The sequence below is a fragment of the Terrapene carolina genome, unplaced genomic scaffold, assembly GCF_002925995.2.
Source record: "Terrapene carolina triunguis isolate 2854851 unplaced genomic scaffold, T_m_triunguis-2.0 Scaffold89, whole genome shotgun sequence".
In the NCBI taxonomy this organism is placed as follows: Eukaryota; Metazoa; Chordata; order Testudines; family Emydidae; genus Terrapene; species Terrapene triunguis.
Genome location: NW_020664440.1, coordinates 27298570 through 27316154, shown reverse-complemented (window position 1 = coordinate 27316154; position 17585 = coordinate 27298570). Strand labels below are relative to the sequence as shown.

At 42.2% G+C, this 17585-nt stretch overlaps 1 protein-coding gene across 1 annotated transcript in view; it reads right to left on the bottom strand.

Annotated features, from left to right (window-relative positions):
• FGD3 (FYVE, RhoGEF and PH domain containing 3) overlaps positions 1 to 17585 on the bottom strand; it is a 187288-nt gene that overhangs the window by 71338 nt on the left and 98365 nt on the right. The window contains exons 3-4 of the mRNA XM_024223450.3: positions 16594 to 16762; positions 14919 to 15516 (exon numbers count right to left, since the gene is read on the bottom strand). Of these exons, the coding sequence (XP_024079218.2) occupies positions 14919 to 15516; positions 16594 to 16762 (767 nt within the window). The remainder of the gene's footprint in view (positions 1 to 14918; positions 15517 to 16593; positions 16763 to 17585) is intronic.

The window sequence follows — 17585 nt, the reverse complement described above, 5'->3', positions numbered from 1 at the left end:
AATAGGGGACATGATAGGGGTACTTTTTGCATAGAGAAGGTAAATCAAGTGTTCCTATTAATCCCTGTTTATAATCAAAACCAGGGAACATTCAGTGAAACTTAAAGCCAACAAATTTAAATTAATAAAAGGAAAACACTTAAATTTATCCTGTGGAACTCACTGTCGCAAAATAGAATTGAGATCAAGAACTTAGCAGAATTCAGAAATTAGATATTTATATGGATAAATGAGAACTCTACAGTTACATTAGCTAGGATAAAACATACATGATTCAGAACTTAAGTCAACCACTAACTAATAGAGGATAGGAATCCATTTCCCGGATTGTTCTATAAAGATGTTTCTTTCATCTTACTCTGACGCAATTCCTCAGCTTGCTGTGGGCAATGGGATAATTTATGATATAGCTGTCCTGTGAAATAAGCTCTTATTCCAACCCTCCCAATATTAAAATCATAGTGTGTAAAGTAAACTGAAATAATGTATCATTTTAAACATATTGCATTGTGTCCTACCTGACTCTACACAGAATAAGTACTGATCTATGTGCCTACTATTTATAGTAAATGATGGGACACCACTGCTTTCATAACCTTTGAATTTGCAAAGGGGAAATAAAAAAACATATTATTTTATACCAAGGTATCTCTCTGGTCGTTCAAGTTGTTAGGAATGGATGGATCTCTTCATGAGGAGAAAGTTAGTTACTTGCCAATTTTGCTGAAAATGAAGGAGTTTCTAAGTGAAAGGCATGAAGTTTAACCTGCTTTAACTTGACCACCATGCCAGCCGCTAAAGCTATCTTTTCAGTTGTTTGAATTCAGAACTTGAAAAGAATTCATTTCAACCAAATACATTACTTTTCAAAAGTAAAGCTTTATATAGCACACAGTTACTTTTAACGTCCTGGGCCTCACCATCTGTAACTCAGTTTACATTTCTGAAAAACGTGTTGACATCTGTTTAAATACCAAACAATGGCTAAAGATAATTTTAGCTCAAACTGGACCTAATACTTTAAAGTGATATTACTCTACAGCAGCAACTGCTGGTGGTGGCAGAGATATGGGCATTTAAGTTGTAGTAAGATGAGGCCCTGAAACAAACTCTTGTGTCAGAGGCCCAGTCTGAGGCCTGAAGCCTGAACCAAAGTACTTCCAGGCATTGCTAAGCAAAAGCTGGGCTGTGAGCCAGAGGCAGGCCTCACTCACAGAAGTTGGCGAGAAGAGGGTTGTTAGAAGCAGGTGCATTCACATATAAGTGTTAATAAGAGGAACTTGTGCCAAGATGGCACCTGGACAGCCCGATACAAGGACATTCCATAGACATAACAAGGAACAGGCAGGTGCATCTTAAAGACAGGGTCAAAAGGACAGCATGATGGATAGATCTGTTTGTCTGAAACAACATGATTAAAGGGGGAGACAGCACCCTAATGAGCCAAGGGGCTGTACCTCAATACGTCAGTAGGGATGAGTAATCTGTCCTGTAACTGTATAAAAGTAGGTCCCGGAGTGCGCATCTTTGTCTGGCCTAGGGGGCAGTGGAGTGTCCCACCACTGACTGAGCTGTGTCCATTGCCAGGGGGCACATATTCGTAGTATGTCCTTTAGAGTCTATAGGAAACTATTACTGTGCTTCGTTTGACAATAAACCTGGCTCGGGTTCCTTCGTACCTTACTAGAGTCTGTGGTCATTGGGGGTTCTCTCGGGGTTTGCTGTGTCAGCTATCTGCGCGGGGCAGCACACAGAGGGAACACGCACGCAGCCGACTTATCATCATCGAACAAGAGCAGAACACCACATCGGTAGCTACTGACAACATAAGTGCCTGTATTTTTCAATCATTTCCCTTTATAGTCACCTTGCACGTTTTAAATGAATGCTTGGTTGGTAATTTTCTCACTGGCATAACCTTTAACAAAGTGAATTAATTGTTATAGCCAGGCCTACTCTTGCAGTCTTCTGTAGTTTGAATACCAAGATTGAGCCATACTTAACTCTGCGATTAGTATTCTTGGAGTAAAGTACTGATCAACGTGAGTAAGGTTACAGAATCTGGCCCTAAAGATACTAGGGCAAAAAAAGCATGAAACTTCCAGGTTCTACATTTTATAAAGGTAAAATTAACACAAAGCAAACTGCCATATGGATGAAGACATTATAGGCTAACTTTTGCTCGGTTTACTCATGTATGTAAATAATCCAACTGAAGTCAGTAAGCCTCTTTATCTGAGTAAAGCAAGCAGGTTTTAACCCAATATGAGTTAGACAACAAATGTTGGTGAAAAAGAGTGAGCCAGAAAACACATGCTTGGGAGGCAGCATGTGTAATGATTAGAACACAGGTCTGTGGATCAGGAAACCTAGGTTCTCTTCCAAACCATACCACTGATTTGCTATATACTGTGGCAGAGCTCCTTCTCCACTTCGGTGGGCTCTGTGCTTCCTCTTAACGGCGGGCTGGGGGAGTCCTGGAGTCCTCTCCCTGGGAATTTCCCACACCCCTGGGTTTACTGACCCCACATTGTCTGGGCAGGGGTTCCTCCTGGGCTACCTGACAGGGGAGAGGGAGGGGAGCCTTTTAGTCTCTGGTAACTCCTCTGGTGTAGTGGCAGCAGGCCAGGCGCCCAGTTCAGTCTCTCCCCTCTGGCAGAGTCTCTTCTCCCCAAACCTGTGGGGCCTGGAAGGGCTGTACGCCCTGTTGGGCAGGGTTTCCCCTGCTCTTCACCTCTGTACCTGTGAGGTCTGTTTCCAGCGTTTGTCAGTGTCTGCACAGTCCGGCTCTCCAGCAGCACGCCTGCTCCCCACAGCTCCTATTGCGTGCACCTATCTGACTGGAGGGGAGGCTTTTAACAGGTTTTGGCAGGCCCTTGATTGGCCCCAGCTGTCCTAATTAACCTCGAATAACCCCTGTTCAACTACCAGGGGAAAAGGGACCTGCTTATCCTGGGGCTAATATACCTGCCTTCTATTGGCTAGATTGGCACATGGGGCTCTCCACCCTTTGGACCTCCCGGCGCGTACTTCAGGAGGTTGAAGCCGCCTTACTGACCACTTCTCGGGTCGACCGCGAGCGGGTCCTGCAAGAGGGCGCTCCCCGCGCACCCCTCACCCCAGGCCCTCCGGACCTTTCCATTCGGCCCCTGCCCCATGAGCCCTCCCAGCCCCCTCCACCTCCTACCACGAGCCAGCTGTGTGCTCTGCAGCCGGTTTGTTTCCGAACCGCGCCGAGAGAACAACTGTATACGCTTGTGCTCCACATGCTTCATTTCCCACCCTCGCGTCCCACCCAGACACCAAGTGGCGGGACCTAGTACCAGCTGTGGAGGGTGGGGAACCCCGGTGGGCCAGCTTGTATTCTACCCTAGTTTTGCGGCCCGCCAGGGACGTCGGCTGGCAGCTCTGACATGGAGTCGTGAGCACGGGCGCGTACCTGGCGCAGTTCACTCCCAACCCTGAAGCCTGTCCTTTCTGTGGTGTGAGGGAGACCCTGGCGCACATGTATCTTCATGGGAAAGTCACTTAATCTCTCATTGCCTACACATAAAATGTAGAAAGTGATGTTTGCACATTCTGGAAAGTGCTTTGAGATCTTCTGGATGGAAAGAGCTGTATAAGTGCCACTATTGCGGTGTGGAACGAAATCACTAGCTGATTATAATGTAATCATCCAGCCATATCTTTGAGTTCAGCATTATGTGAAAAATATTAAGGCTCTAAGGCTTAACCAAGCATAAACTCAGCACTGAAACAAACTTTTACTCTTGGGAGTAATGGCCAGACAGATTATTTTATTTATTTAGCATAAATGACTAAAGATACCTGTAAACTTAAACTCCAGACTATGTATAAATAAATTCTTGATAATGTACAATGGGCACCAATGAAGTTAGCTTTACTAATAAGCACATATTGTACAGATAACACGAGTGTAATTTTCAGGAAGTTGTCAAATATGTTATACTGGCTATACACACGCTCAACTTCTGTTCTTCCTCAAATTCTCGCTGGATGATTAGTCAGTATAAGCATGTTGTATATTACAGTTGTTAAAAATATTCTGAAGTAGTTTAAGTATTATGCTGGCTGAATGAGCAGAAGGACAAGAAAAAGGGAAGCAGTAGGCATTTATTTTGCAGACACGGGAAGCTTATTACAGCGTGTTGAAATTAATGATTGCACTATGGTCATTCGTTCCTTTTCAAGCAGTCCAATTACTTCTTCCCAACCACAACGCATACGTGGCCATAGTTATTCTCCAACACTAAAAAATGGGGTAAATTCTACTTTTGCAAAAACACTGGACCAAATGTTCCTAAAGTAGAGGCCCAGGTTCACGCATATGCAGCGGGATCTCTGAAATGGTGTGAGCAGTTATCACAGTCACAAAGACAAATGGGTAATTACACACACAAAGCCTAGTTGTACAGCTTGCCTGCTGTGAGTGTGCACTGCACTTACTCAGAGTTCAATCAAGTGCCCTGCTATGCACCCACTCAAGAGAGTGAAGTGCTCCCTTATTTCCCGGGATAAGCTATCCACATTGCTCCCACACACACATTAGGAAGCGCAGCCACTGCTACTCTGCTACTCCTCCTGCAGAAGTGGGTGGAGTGGGAGAAACAGGAGAGGGTTAGTGGGCATAGCCAAGACTCTGCAAAACCCCGCCTTCCCTCCAATGCAAGAGACAGTGCAGCTGAGCCAGAGCTGAAAGGGAAGTAAGCTGTACCAACATATGGGAGACTGCAGATTGCTTCTGCCCTAGACCAAGAGGGAAGCAGGGGAGTGGTGAGTAATTCTTTGCTGCTGGAATGGAGCCCAGAGAGGCTAGACATGGCCCCCACTCCAGGTTAAATCCTGGGAGCTGTGGAATGCTGGCCAATCAGCACCTCTCCCTCCCAGCTGGCCAGTGGGTCCCAGAGACTCATGGGGGGAAGGGGGAAGCTACTTGGTGTCCTTCATCGAGTGTCCCCTTTCTCACTGCTGGGACTGTCCCCCTTCAGAGACAGCCCCATCAAGCTCTCCCACCCATAGAGGTAAATGGGGGGCATTCTGCCTCATATGCATATTGTATAGAAGTGGGAGGGGACACAAGAAGAGTTGGGTCAGATGAACAATCACCCATAATTCCACATGGGTTCTCCCCCCTAGAAAGCACACACACTTGCGGAGGTGCTCATTAGAGCAGTGATTATGTTAAGAACATACATCACAGCGAAATAACAGGTCAAATCCAAGCCTTGACTTTAAATCTGGGGGAAATTACTGTTCAAGTGACACATGGCACTAACTCCTCATAGACTATGTAGAGCTGCAGGTTAAGTCAACAGGTATACACAGCTAGTATCTCCAATTGATTATAAAATGGGTGTATCTTGAATCTTGCCAAACAGACAGACTAGCAAAATATATCTTATGTGAAAAGTAATCCAAAGTCAAATATGATCATGCTCTTTTTAAAATCACAAAAGTTTCTGGCAAATGATGGTTATGGAAAAACTTCCCACTCAAAAAAAAAAAAAAAAACATTGAAAACAGTAGTGAAAGGTTATCTATTTCCTAGGCTATTAAATCCACTTCCTTGTAGCCTGGATAGCGCCCAGGGGTTGCCAATAAATTGATTGTGATCAGCTAGCAAATCCATTGTTTCTTAACCACCATTAAGACAAAAAGACTGCGCACTTTAGGGAAAATTAGGTGGATATATCTGTGGCATTTAAATGTCACTGACTCAGGAAACAAAGAGGCAACACTCCATTGCACATAAACCACTAAAGAAATAAATTAAGAAACCTGTTTCAACCTTTAGAATGGTGCGACTTTAAAGATTGAATCAGGAAGCAAACAATGATTTCACATCCTCTTTAAAGCAAAAAAAGTTATTTGGAACACACAGAGATAATCTGACCAACAGTTTGACCCAGAAATCCAGGTCAAGTTTCCCAACAGATAAATTATGCCACAAAATTGGAACTGAAACTCCACTTATATGTAGGCTGTCTAGTTCTTCAACCTTCAGACAGCCTGAACTTTTCAATAAACTATATAGACAACAAATATGCAGAGATCTATTCAGATACTTGTCACAGCCAGCAGCAGAATACTGGACTTGATGGAGCAACGAGATTCAATATGGCCAATTCTCTTGAATAAACCCATTTTGTTGCACCCATAATCCAGGATGATATAGGAGCCAACCTCCACACACAGTTACAGCCTATACTTCTGCATCTCTCCTCCCCAAGAGGTATTATTGGCCCTAGGTGGTGTTGGGAATAGAAAATAGCAAGAGAACAGGAAGATCTTTCTTTGAGATTGAGGTGTGGTTTTTTGGCCTCTTTGTAAGAAATAATCTATTGTATAGAAGATACATAGCCACAGCAGGACCTATATCTAAGGTAATACAGTACAGCGTGGGGGGCATATAAGTATCTGAGTACCTCAAATCTTTAATGTATTTATCCTTATAATGCCCTTGTGAGGAAGGGAGATATTATTATCTCCATTTTACAGATACAGAACTGTGGCAGAGAGATGCAAAGTGATGACAAAGGTCACACAGGACATCAGTCACAGAGCAGGGAATTGAACATGGGTCTCCCAAGTTCCAGGTTTGCACCCTAACCTCTGGATCAGCCTTCCTCTCTAATCTTACAATATATTCCTTGTGATGTCCTCCACAGTTTAAGCCATTGTGAGCACATCACGTCCATGGTCAAGCCCAACCACCTTGTCAAGTTCTGATGGCTGTTTATGGTCTTGATTTCAATGAAATAAAGAGATCAATCCCCAACTACATTATAGACCTAATTACGATCTATGAACTACCAAGACAGTTGTGTGCCCTGAGACAGTGCAGATCACACAGCCCAGGATGAAGTACATGAGAGCTAGGGACAATGAGGGGATCCAGCTATGGAATGAACTTCCAGAGGAATTTAGATGACTCTAGAGCCTGAGCATCTTTAGGAAACATTGCAAAACCTTCCTAGCTGACGACATATTTCCACCACTGTAATGACGAAGTGGGTGAGGTAATATCTTGTATTAGACCAACTTCTGTTGGTGAAGGAGACAAGCTTGTGTCTCATATTCTGGGAACAACACAGCAACAAAAACACTGCAAATACCATAGTAATAACACAACATCGACACCCCTTTCTATCCAAAGACACCCTCCAACAAAAACTGAAAAACAAATCAATGAAAAAACAAAAAACCTGAAATCACTACACCAGAGTTTTCACCCACAAGAGGAGATAAGCTAGAGACTCCATGGAGTCCCCTATAGGCTTTGCTATTGTTATCGTTTTTATGTGAAAGGCACTCAAATAGTACAGTGATAGACAAGGGGGGGGGGAGGAGGAGGGGAGTTTCTCTACTTATTTTTCCTTTTACTGCAAACATTTAAATAAAAAGACATGAAAAAATGTTCTCACTTTCAAAAGTATTACTCAGTCCATGCCAAGCAGTAGCTCCACCAAAAATCCTGACATTAACAGTCTATAGAACATGATAGTGGCTCCAATCCCACTTTCATTTCATTCCCTCTCTTGTAAGTATATCAAGGCTAACATGTCTCAGTTTTTGCGCTGCTGACGTTTTCTGAGACATTATCAAAACTGATAAGCTCCCCTTGTCCGTTTTCATTTTGACAAAAGACAGGATTTTTATCTAATTACTTAAAAATAATTGTGTGCTGATAGTGAGATGTGTTAGACTCCAAAGGGAAGCTACATGACATAGAATATTTAAAACTAGTCTAAAGAGAACAATACAAGCGTCACAGTAGGGAATAGTACTTCACCAGCAAAGGTTTATTGATTCAAAAAGGGTGGGGTTTTTGGGGGGCGGGAAGAAAGTACAGTGGGGGGAGGGAAAGATCAGCGATTATTCATGAGCTCCACTTAACTTGGTGGACTGGGAATCATCAAGTCATTATTAAACCAACCCGCAGCTGTAATTACTATGCACCCTGTTCTGTCTACAAGATACAAAGCTTTCCAGAGACATGGATGTTACTACAGTTACTAGTTACCCCTGCTGAGTGGCTGCAAAGACTGGGGCACTTGTATGGATGTGAGAGTGTGTGTAGAGAAAAAGCAGGAAGAAACAGGTCCAACCCCTGGCATGATTTTTTTTCCCTAAAAAGTCCTTTTCAGACAGAGAGGATGCACTCTCTCTGCCCCCAATCTCAAAAGCTGATGGTGATTGATGTTTCCTCGTTCCCTTATAACTGTGCAGGAGCTTTTTAATCTCAAGGGAAACCTCCCTTCCACACAGTAACTGGTTTTGGGGAGAGTAAAATAAACTTTCAGCCTGATTGGGCCCTACCTTTCTCCAGATGACAGCTCCAGAATGAGCAGTAATGGAACAGTCAATTGAGACAGGGCAGCCTAGGAAACCTTCCCAGCTCTCCTCCCCACAAGGGTGTCAGGTAAGGCAATGAGCATGCTCTGGGCTTTCCCCAGTTCATTCTATAGCACCCAACAAACGTAACAGTCAAAGTGAGCAGAATCAAGGAGGCGGAAGGGAGGACAATGTGGCAATGTAATATGGAAATCCTGGTGATAAGGATAATTCCTTCCCCTCAAAATTTTCTCATTTAAATTGCAAAGTTAAGTCTCTATTTACAGGTTTTCCCTAACCTACTCAAAGCACCAAGCTAAGTAACAATTAGCTTTACTTCAAATTCATGGTTTATGTTATTTAAAACTCACAATTAAAACTTTACATATATATTTAATTACATAAATGATCTAAGAGGAGCAAGGTGTATTATTATAAATGCTGCACCCTGGAACTCAAATATCTTATAAAATGTTGGTGTGTCAGTAAAGCACATCTTCAAAATGAACCAAATCCATCCCATTACAATTACACAAGGGATAAATCTGGTTTGGGCCTGCATTCCTTACAAAAACAAATCTTCCTGGGAGTCCAGTTTGACTTGAATACATACGGTAGGACTGAGACTGGGTTATTTATTAGCTTTGTAACATTTTACATCTGGTGAGCCTTCAGTCCACAATAGAAACAGTAAATGCATAGATCTCCCTTTTCTGTTTGGCAACCTGAGGTTCAACTAGCTGAATTTAATCTTCAAAGAAACTTTAAATTGGAAAACAAAATGTGTTGGTGACTGCAGGGCTAGTGAGAAAAGTGCCTGATTCACATCTCCTGGTTTTGTGGGGATTTTGCAAAAGTGACACACATCCACTGGGAGATGGACTGAACAATCATTTCTATCACCAGGATTTCCATATTACATTGCCACATTGTCCTCCCTTCCCCCTCCTTGATTCTGCTCACTTTGACTGTTATGGTTCAACAGACCTGCAGTCCACTGGTTCAAGTCAAATTGGTAGTAACAGAAAGTTGTTACAATCTGAGTGCTGTTCAGTGGTCTTTGGTTTTGTGGGGATTTTGCAAAAGTGACCAGTTGTGGTACAGTTGTGGTACAGGTGGGCCGTGGAGTTGTTATAGCATGTTGGGGAAGGGGGAGGGGGTGTCTCAGAAAGAAGAAGATTGAGAAACCCTGGTATAGAGCCTGAGGAAGCATGGGAAGGCTGGGAGTGGAGGAGAGAGACTGTGCAAAAGCCAGTTGAGAAGCTGGGGATCTGAGAGCTTCAGGAACCACAGGTGAAATTCTATGGGGAATTTGAGCTACGGATGGGTCACTTGGGCTGGGTCACTTGGGCTGGGGGAGTTTGTCATACTTCCAGGGAACCTATCTGACTCCCTTGGCACACCACAAAGTCTGCAGAATCCTGCTGGCCATTTGCTGTTGACTTACTTCAAAAGTATGCCTTTATCTGCCTCATAATTGGTCCTGTGCACTAAATCTCCTGTGGAGTTTCTAGATCAAACGTTTTCTGAGATAAACGATGACTAAAAAAGACTTATTCGTGTTTTCTAAATTACACAGATTTTTTTTTTCTAAGTCTCAATCTCAAAAATGGCAGGCCTGAATTGCTATACACTAGGCCAAAAGACCGTGCAAGATCAAATAAGAACAATTGTCTGGGTATGGGAAGGGCCTGGAAATTTCTCCATGTAAAAGCCAGGGCCGGCGCTAAGGGGTGGGAAGCAGGGCAATTGCCTAGGGCCCCACGCCACAAGGGGCACCACGAAGCTAAGTTGCTCAGGCTACGGCTTCAGCCCTGGGTGCTGGAGCTCAGGGCCCAGGGCTGCAGTCCTAAGCGGCGGGGCTTCAGCTTTCTGCCCTGAGCCCTAGTGAGTCTAACGCCGGCCGTGCTTGGCTGACCCCCTGAAACCTGCTCGTGGCCCCTCAGGGGGCCCCGGACCCCGGGTTGAAAACCACTGCCCCTCGTTCCTCTTCCCAGCTTTGCCACAGCGCAGCTCTTCTGAAGTCCCCAACACTTGCTCTAAATCCTGATCAGAACCTGGGCCTAATGAAGATTTTATAAAGTCTGCATGGACTAGTGTGAACTTTTTATAAATCTTACAGAAGCCTGCAGTACTGGCAGACTTGAATGGAGACTTTATAAATGAATGGTTCCTGAAGACCTACTAAAAACTGCAACCAGTTTTACGAGGTTTAGAAGGCCTGCTTGGAAGCAAGCTAGGAAAATGAGTAGAAATCGAGGCCTGGGGGAGCCAGAGAGGAAAGGGGAGCTCACTTCTATAGGTCAGGGGACCCACACACCTGAAGAACTTCACTATGTCTCTTTCTCTGAATCCTCTCCCAGCAGTTTCTGATGAATCCTGCACCACTCCGTTTCAAAGGGCTTTCCCTCTAGCCCTCACTCAGAGTCCTCTGCAGATTTCCTTTGGCCTTAAGCAGATCCTGCAGCCTGCCTGGGTGCCCAGATAGCCCCCTGATTCAGCTTCTCAAGCCCCCATACCCTGATTCCTGCACGACTCCATTTTTACCTTCCTGCAGATGTTTAAGTCCACAGCACCTACATCAGACCATAGCAGGTCCACAGTAGCCCTGGACCTGATATAGACTTTATAAAGTCTTCATTGTCCAGTGCAGATGGTATAAAATCTGTGTCAAGTTCATGGTTCTCATGGTCTCTGCAGTTTTTGTGAACTACAGAAAATGCACAGGGAGGCAAATCCAAATACTGTATATCTCCTCTGCTGCGTTACCCTCATTGACCACTGGTGTAGTTCTGTCAAAAGAGCAATCAGGTTTTTCCAAGTAGCTGTAGTTTATCAAACCCACATTAGTTATTGCTCAGGGTTCCGCTATCTGCCAGAGAGTGATTCTTTTCTCTCAGTATTTGTTCTGAAATTGGAGCATTGCTGTGCTGCGTATACTCTTGAATGGTTGCTGGTCTCCAGCTCAGGGTTGGTGGACTTATACAGTTGGTGAAGCCATCTTTTAGACAATTACATTTTAGTGTCAGTTGGTTAAGCCTATAATGCACTTTGGGATCCCCCATATGAAACATTCTAGCTGCATAAATATAAACTATTACAATTACGCGGGAAAGTTTTGTTTGACATTAGAATGGACTGTGTATTCATTCATCACGCTGCTTGGAAAATGTAAACAACCTTCACTTTGAGAAGCAGCATTTGCCAGAATAAACTTTCAAGTTTTGCCATAATGTCAGCTATTTCTCTGAAGTTAATGGTCTCAGTGACACCAAAAATCAATGTTTTTGTCCTTCCTTCTGACATGACTCATACTAGTAACACTGAACTAATAACTAGAACACTGTGTTTGATGCATGTGGATTTACAAATATTATTAACAAGTTCTGAGCCCATCACCACAAGATTCACTTGGGTTGCTACATTTGCCTTTGGAAGTGGAGGCCTGTAAATGTTCCTGGATCCAGGGATCTGATTCTCCTCTCACTCACACTGGTATTACAGCTTTGTCTTCAAGTAAATTGCTCCCAATTTACATTAGGGTACTTTGGAGGAGAATCAGGCCTTATATTCTTGCTATATAACAATGATTTTATAATAAAGTCTACACAATGAGCCAGACTTGCTAATATAAGATGTGTAAGTTGGTCAAGGAAACAGGCGCAACAACATTTTATCTTTTGCTGGAAAAATTTCCAATCAATTCTACTACTACGTTTGGTAAATACTAGGGCTGCCAATTAATCACAGTTAACTCACACGATTAACTAAAAGAAATTAATTGCGATTAAAAAAATTAACCACAATTAATCTCAGTTTTAATTGCACTGTTAAGCAATAGAATACCAATTGAAATGTATTAAATATTTTGGATGTTTTTCTACATTTTCAAATATATTGATTTTAATTACAACACAGAATACAAAGTGTACAGTGCTCACTTGAAATTATTTTTATTACAAATATTTGCACTGTAAAAGTGATAAACCAAAGAAATAGTATTTTTCAATTCACCTCATACAAGTATTGTAGTGCAATCTTTTTATCGTGAAAGCACAACTTACAAATGTAGATTTTTTTTTGTTACATAACTGCACTCAAAAACAAAACAATGTAAAACTTTATACTACAAGTCCACTCAGTCCAATTTCTTGTTCAGTCAATCACTAAAAGAAACAAGTTTGTTTACATTTACAGGAGATAATGCTGCCCGCTTCTTATTTACAATGTCACCTGAAAGTGAGAACAGACATTCACATGGCAGTTTTGTAGCCAGAATTGCAAGGTATTTACGTGCCGGATATGCTAAACATTTCTATGCCCCTTCATGCTTTTGCCCCCAATCCAGAAGACATGCTTCCATGCTGATGATGCTTGTTAAAAAAATAATGTGTTAATTAAACTTGTGACCGAACTCCTTGGGGGAGAATTGTATGTCTCCTGCTCTGTGTTCTACCCGCATTCTGCCATATATTTCATGTTATAGCAGTCTCTGTTGATGACCCAGAATGTTGTTTGTTTTAAGAACACTTTTACTGCAGATTTGACAAAACACAAAGAAGGTACCAATCTAAAGATAGTTACAGCACTCGACCCAAGGTTTAAGAATCTGAAATGCCTTCCAAAATCTGAGAGGGACGGAGTTTGGAGCATGTTCTCAGAACTCTTAAAAGAACAACACTCCAATGCAGAAACTACAGAATCCGAACCACCAAAAAAGAAAATCAACCTTCTGCTGGTGGCATCTGACTCAGATGATGAAAATGAACATGCATCTGTCTGCACTGCTTTGGATCGTTATTAAGCAGAACCCATCATCAGCATGGACGCATGTCCTCTGGAATGATGTTTGAAGCATGAAGGGACGTATGAATCTTTTGCACATCTGGCACGTAAATATCTTGCAATGCCGGCTACAACACTGCCATGTGAATGCCTCTTCTCACTTTCAGGTGACATTGTAAACAAGAAGCAAGCAGCACTATCTCCTGCAAATGTAAACAAACTTGTTTGTCTGAGCCAGGGGTCCCCAACGCGGTGCCCGTGGATGCCACGGCGCCCGCTGGGGCATCCATGTGTGCCCGCCTACTGGCCGCCGGACAAGCAGCCGCCGAAATGCCGCCAAGAAGTGCTACCGCCGAAAAGCCGCCGAATTTCGGCGGCATTTCAGCGTCGCCGCCTCTTGATGACGCTGCTTCACGGCAGCATTTCGGCGGCGACACCTCTTGACGTTGCCACTTCACGAATTTTGGCGGCATTTTGGCGGCGACACCTCTTGACGTTGCCGCTTCACGGCGGCATTTCGGCGGCTGCTTGTCTGGCGGCCACGGTCCTCGGTGGCTAGTCGTCTGGAGCTCGCCCCACGGAAAAGGTTGGGGACCACTGGTCTGCGCGATTGGCTGAAGAAGAAGTAAGTCTGAGTGGACTTGTAGGCTCTAAAGTTTTACATTGTTTTATTTTTGAATGCAGTTACTTTTTGTACATAATTCTACATTTGTAAGTTCAACTTTCATGATAAACAGACTGCACTAAAGTACTTGTATTAAGTGAATTGAAAAATACTATTTCTTTTATTTTTACAGTGCAAATATTTATAATAAAAAATAAATATAAAGTAAGCACTGTACACTTTGTACTCTATGTTGTCATTGAAATCAATATATTTGAAAATGTGGAAAACATCCACAAATATTTGTATAAATGGTATTCTATTATTGTTTAACAGCGCGATTAATTGCCGTTAATTTTTTTAATTGCGCAATTAAGCACAATTAAATTTTTCATCGCTTGACAGCCCTAGTAAATACAGTTAATTACACATTCCTTTAATATAAAATTACAGACTGCTGTGTATATTGTTGCAGCTGTGAGCTACAGTACTCTGTATTCCAGGATGTTGTCTTCTAGGTGCAAAGAACTGCTTGAACAGTGAACCAGTATTGCTCCTTGCTTGTCATAAGTTACGTAATACTGCTCTAGGACTGGACCCTTTGCACACCGTATTCAAATGTATTACTGACTTGAAACAATGTAATTTACAGAGACCTCAGCCTTAATAAGAAACTTTTCCACCCACAATATATAAAAGAGAAAAAGGCATAAGCGCCTTTATAAAAAATACAACAAAGGCTTCAAATGACATGCAAGTACTTCCATAAGGCTATGATTTCAAATATGAATATGTGAGGCCCCGATCCTGCCAGGAGCTCCACACACGGTAGACTCCTGCACCCAGGGATCCAACAGCTGAAGCTAGACAAATTCAAACCAGAACTAAGGTGCACTTTTTTGGCTTTGAGTGCAATTGGAACAACTTACCAACAGATGTGGTGGATTCTCCATCACTTGAAGTCAAGTGATAATCAAGACTGGAGGTCTTTCTAAAAGAGATATTCTAACTCTGTGTATAACCTGTGGTATACACAGCAACAGACTACATGATCATAATGGTCCTTCTGGCTTTAAATTCCGTGAATATGGATGCAACGGTGTCTCCTCAGCACAAGGCCAGTTGCAGAATCAGGATTTAAGGTTTGAAAGCGATGAACAAATAAGTATCTTACCTTGTTTACATCTAAATCTTCTAACTTTGGCACTTCTGCTGTCTCTTGTTCCTCGCTACTTCCCTCATCTAGGTCACTGTCTTCATCCTGTGTTGAGTCTCTCTTCTGCTCTACAGGTGAAGACTTGTTACCCTTGCTGTCAGTTTCCATCTCTGTTGGATTCCCAGAGGCAGTGGACTTCTTCTGGTCTGTGCCTTCTTCGTTTGGGAAAGTCTCTCCCGCCACACTACAAGAAGGGCTGTCAATTCCACTGTCTCTGTTGGGAATTTTACCATTACCATTCAGCTCTGAGGTTGAGTCCTTACTTTCCAGCTCTCCAGAGGGCTCTTTGCTCACATTCACACCAGTACAGTCCTCATAGCTTTTGTTTTCCCCGATGCTTAGCTCTTTAATTTTCATTATGTCTGGATTAGACAGTTCTGCACTGCACAGGACGTCTGGCTCATTTTCATCTGGCTCACTTTTTTTATTTGTAGAACTGCCACAGGAAGCTACCACTTCACAGTCACTTGAGCTTGGCTGTTTGGAAGAGTCCAATCCAGGTTCCATCTTAAAAGTTAAATTTAATTGGTTTCTTTGAAGAACGTGGGTAGGTTGCCTACAAATGAAGAGGAAGCACTTTGGTCATTTGAATTGGCGGCTGGGATTTTCCAAGGTGTTTAAGGGAGTTAGGAGCCCAGATTCCATTTAGTTGCAATGGCAGCAGGGCCCTAACTCCCTTAAGAACCTTTGAAAATTCCAGTCAGAATGACTGAAACAAATACTCATTCAAAAGTTGCACACAAAGCCATGTCACTTGCTATCCCTTTAAAAATTCCTCCTGTCCTGCAGGGAGGAAGTGTCTTTTCCCCTCCCTTAAAGACAGGAACTAATTGCTCTTCAATGGATTATCCCTTCAGGGCAGGGGATCTCCTTACAAGAGAGATGAAATTTTAAAGGGACAGCAATGTAGTATTTTCCTATATCAAAGCATGACTTTCAAAATTCATGTGACCAGTTTAAATATCATAACTAGTGGAAAAAACTTTTTTTTTTTTTTTTTTTTTTTTTTTTTTAACTCCACACCCTGTCCTGCAGGCTTGGCCTTTAATGGGAATTTCCTCTGAATAGGGTTTGCAAGATCAGCCAATTTTACAGTAAAACTGACCAACCAAATTCAACAAATGCAGTTTCTGTAGAAACTAGCTTGTACATTAGCCTGATCTATAATATGCTGTGATCTGTTTTCCTTCTCCATGAACTGTAAACAGTTTGCCTGACATTTATGGAATGTTATAAAGTTTTTAATCAATAAAATCAGAAGTCTCATTCATTGTAACTACAATAATCAAGATCTTGTAATAGCAAAACAATTCCGACCCAAACTTTGCCTACTAAAAGCAGACATTGGGTTATTTTTAGGCACAACTCTTCACTGATTTCAGTGGAGACTCCTATTTGGAGATTGATGGCATGATATAGACCAATACGTTTTTTGGCAACATTGCTTTTTGTATAAAGTCCCCATATGTACTCTGTTAAGTTTAGGGTTTATGATTAGACAAATTGCTCTATATGAATTTGTACACAATAGTTATAATAAATATTTCTTGATTTTTTTCCTCCCATTGAGACGAAGTTTCAAACCGAATGCAAAAAATGACACAGGTAGAAATAGACAAATATAAATATTTACCTAATACTTTCAAACTTTTCAATGAGGATGTTGACTCCTGATGATGTCTGTGTTTCTTCCTCTTCAGGCACTAAGCTTCTTGATGACTTGGGATCAGCTGGTAAAGGCCGAGAAGGTGCTGGAGGAATTCTTTCCTGCCCAGGTTTGAGATGGACAGGTTTAGGAGGTACTAATAAAATTAAGAGGAAAAAGAGAGGATAAAGTTCTGGCTTCTTTATAACAACAAAGACAACAGATCCTCACTCTGAAGAAAGAGCGAGAAGCACCCATTGTTTTACTGCTGTTTATTAATTACATCAGAACCACTGCCATCACAAGATATTTTCACACAAAAACACTTTGATATGTTCTAAAGAAATAGACTAGCTACTCTTTTGCATTTCTACAGTTTTGTCAGATCTGTCAAAGCACTGAGTAGCTGACAGAACATCACCGCTTCCTTGTTGCCAAACAGGATGCACAACGCACACACCAAGACTTAGTTGTGCAAGCACTCTCTTCATCTCCACCATAGTGCTCAATTTCCCGTATGGTGACTTTTCAAAACTTAGAATTCTTATTGCTCTAATACACTTAACTAGATACCGTAAGAAAAATATGGATTTGGACAGCTCATTCATTCTACTGGAAGCACTGCAAGAAAATGTAAAAAACTGTATTTCCTTCTCCCTCCCCCAGCTTCTCTGTGGTATATTCTTCACAAATTTCCTTCCTCTTTTCGTACCGCATTGAACAAGATACTGTACAAATAAGTGCTTACTTTAAACATGTCTCCAATCTGTTGAAAAAGAAAGTCAACGTTGTACCGTAGCCTCTTAATTAGTCCTTTGCAGTCCCTTCTAATTAATGTAATTTAGCAAAACATATGCAGTCAGTTCTTCATTTTTTGCAGAGTAAATGGTTTTATAAATACGTAAGCAGTAACCCATGGCAACAGTTTCACGTGCTTTTACTATTTTATGCAGTGAAAGCAACTTCACATAAGTGGACCT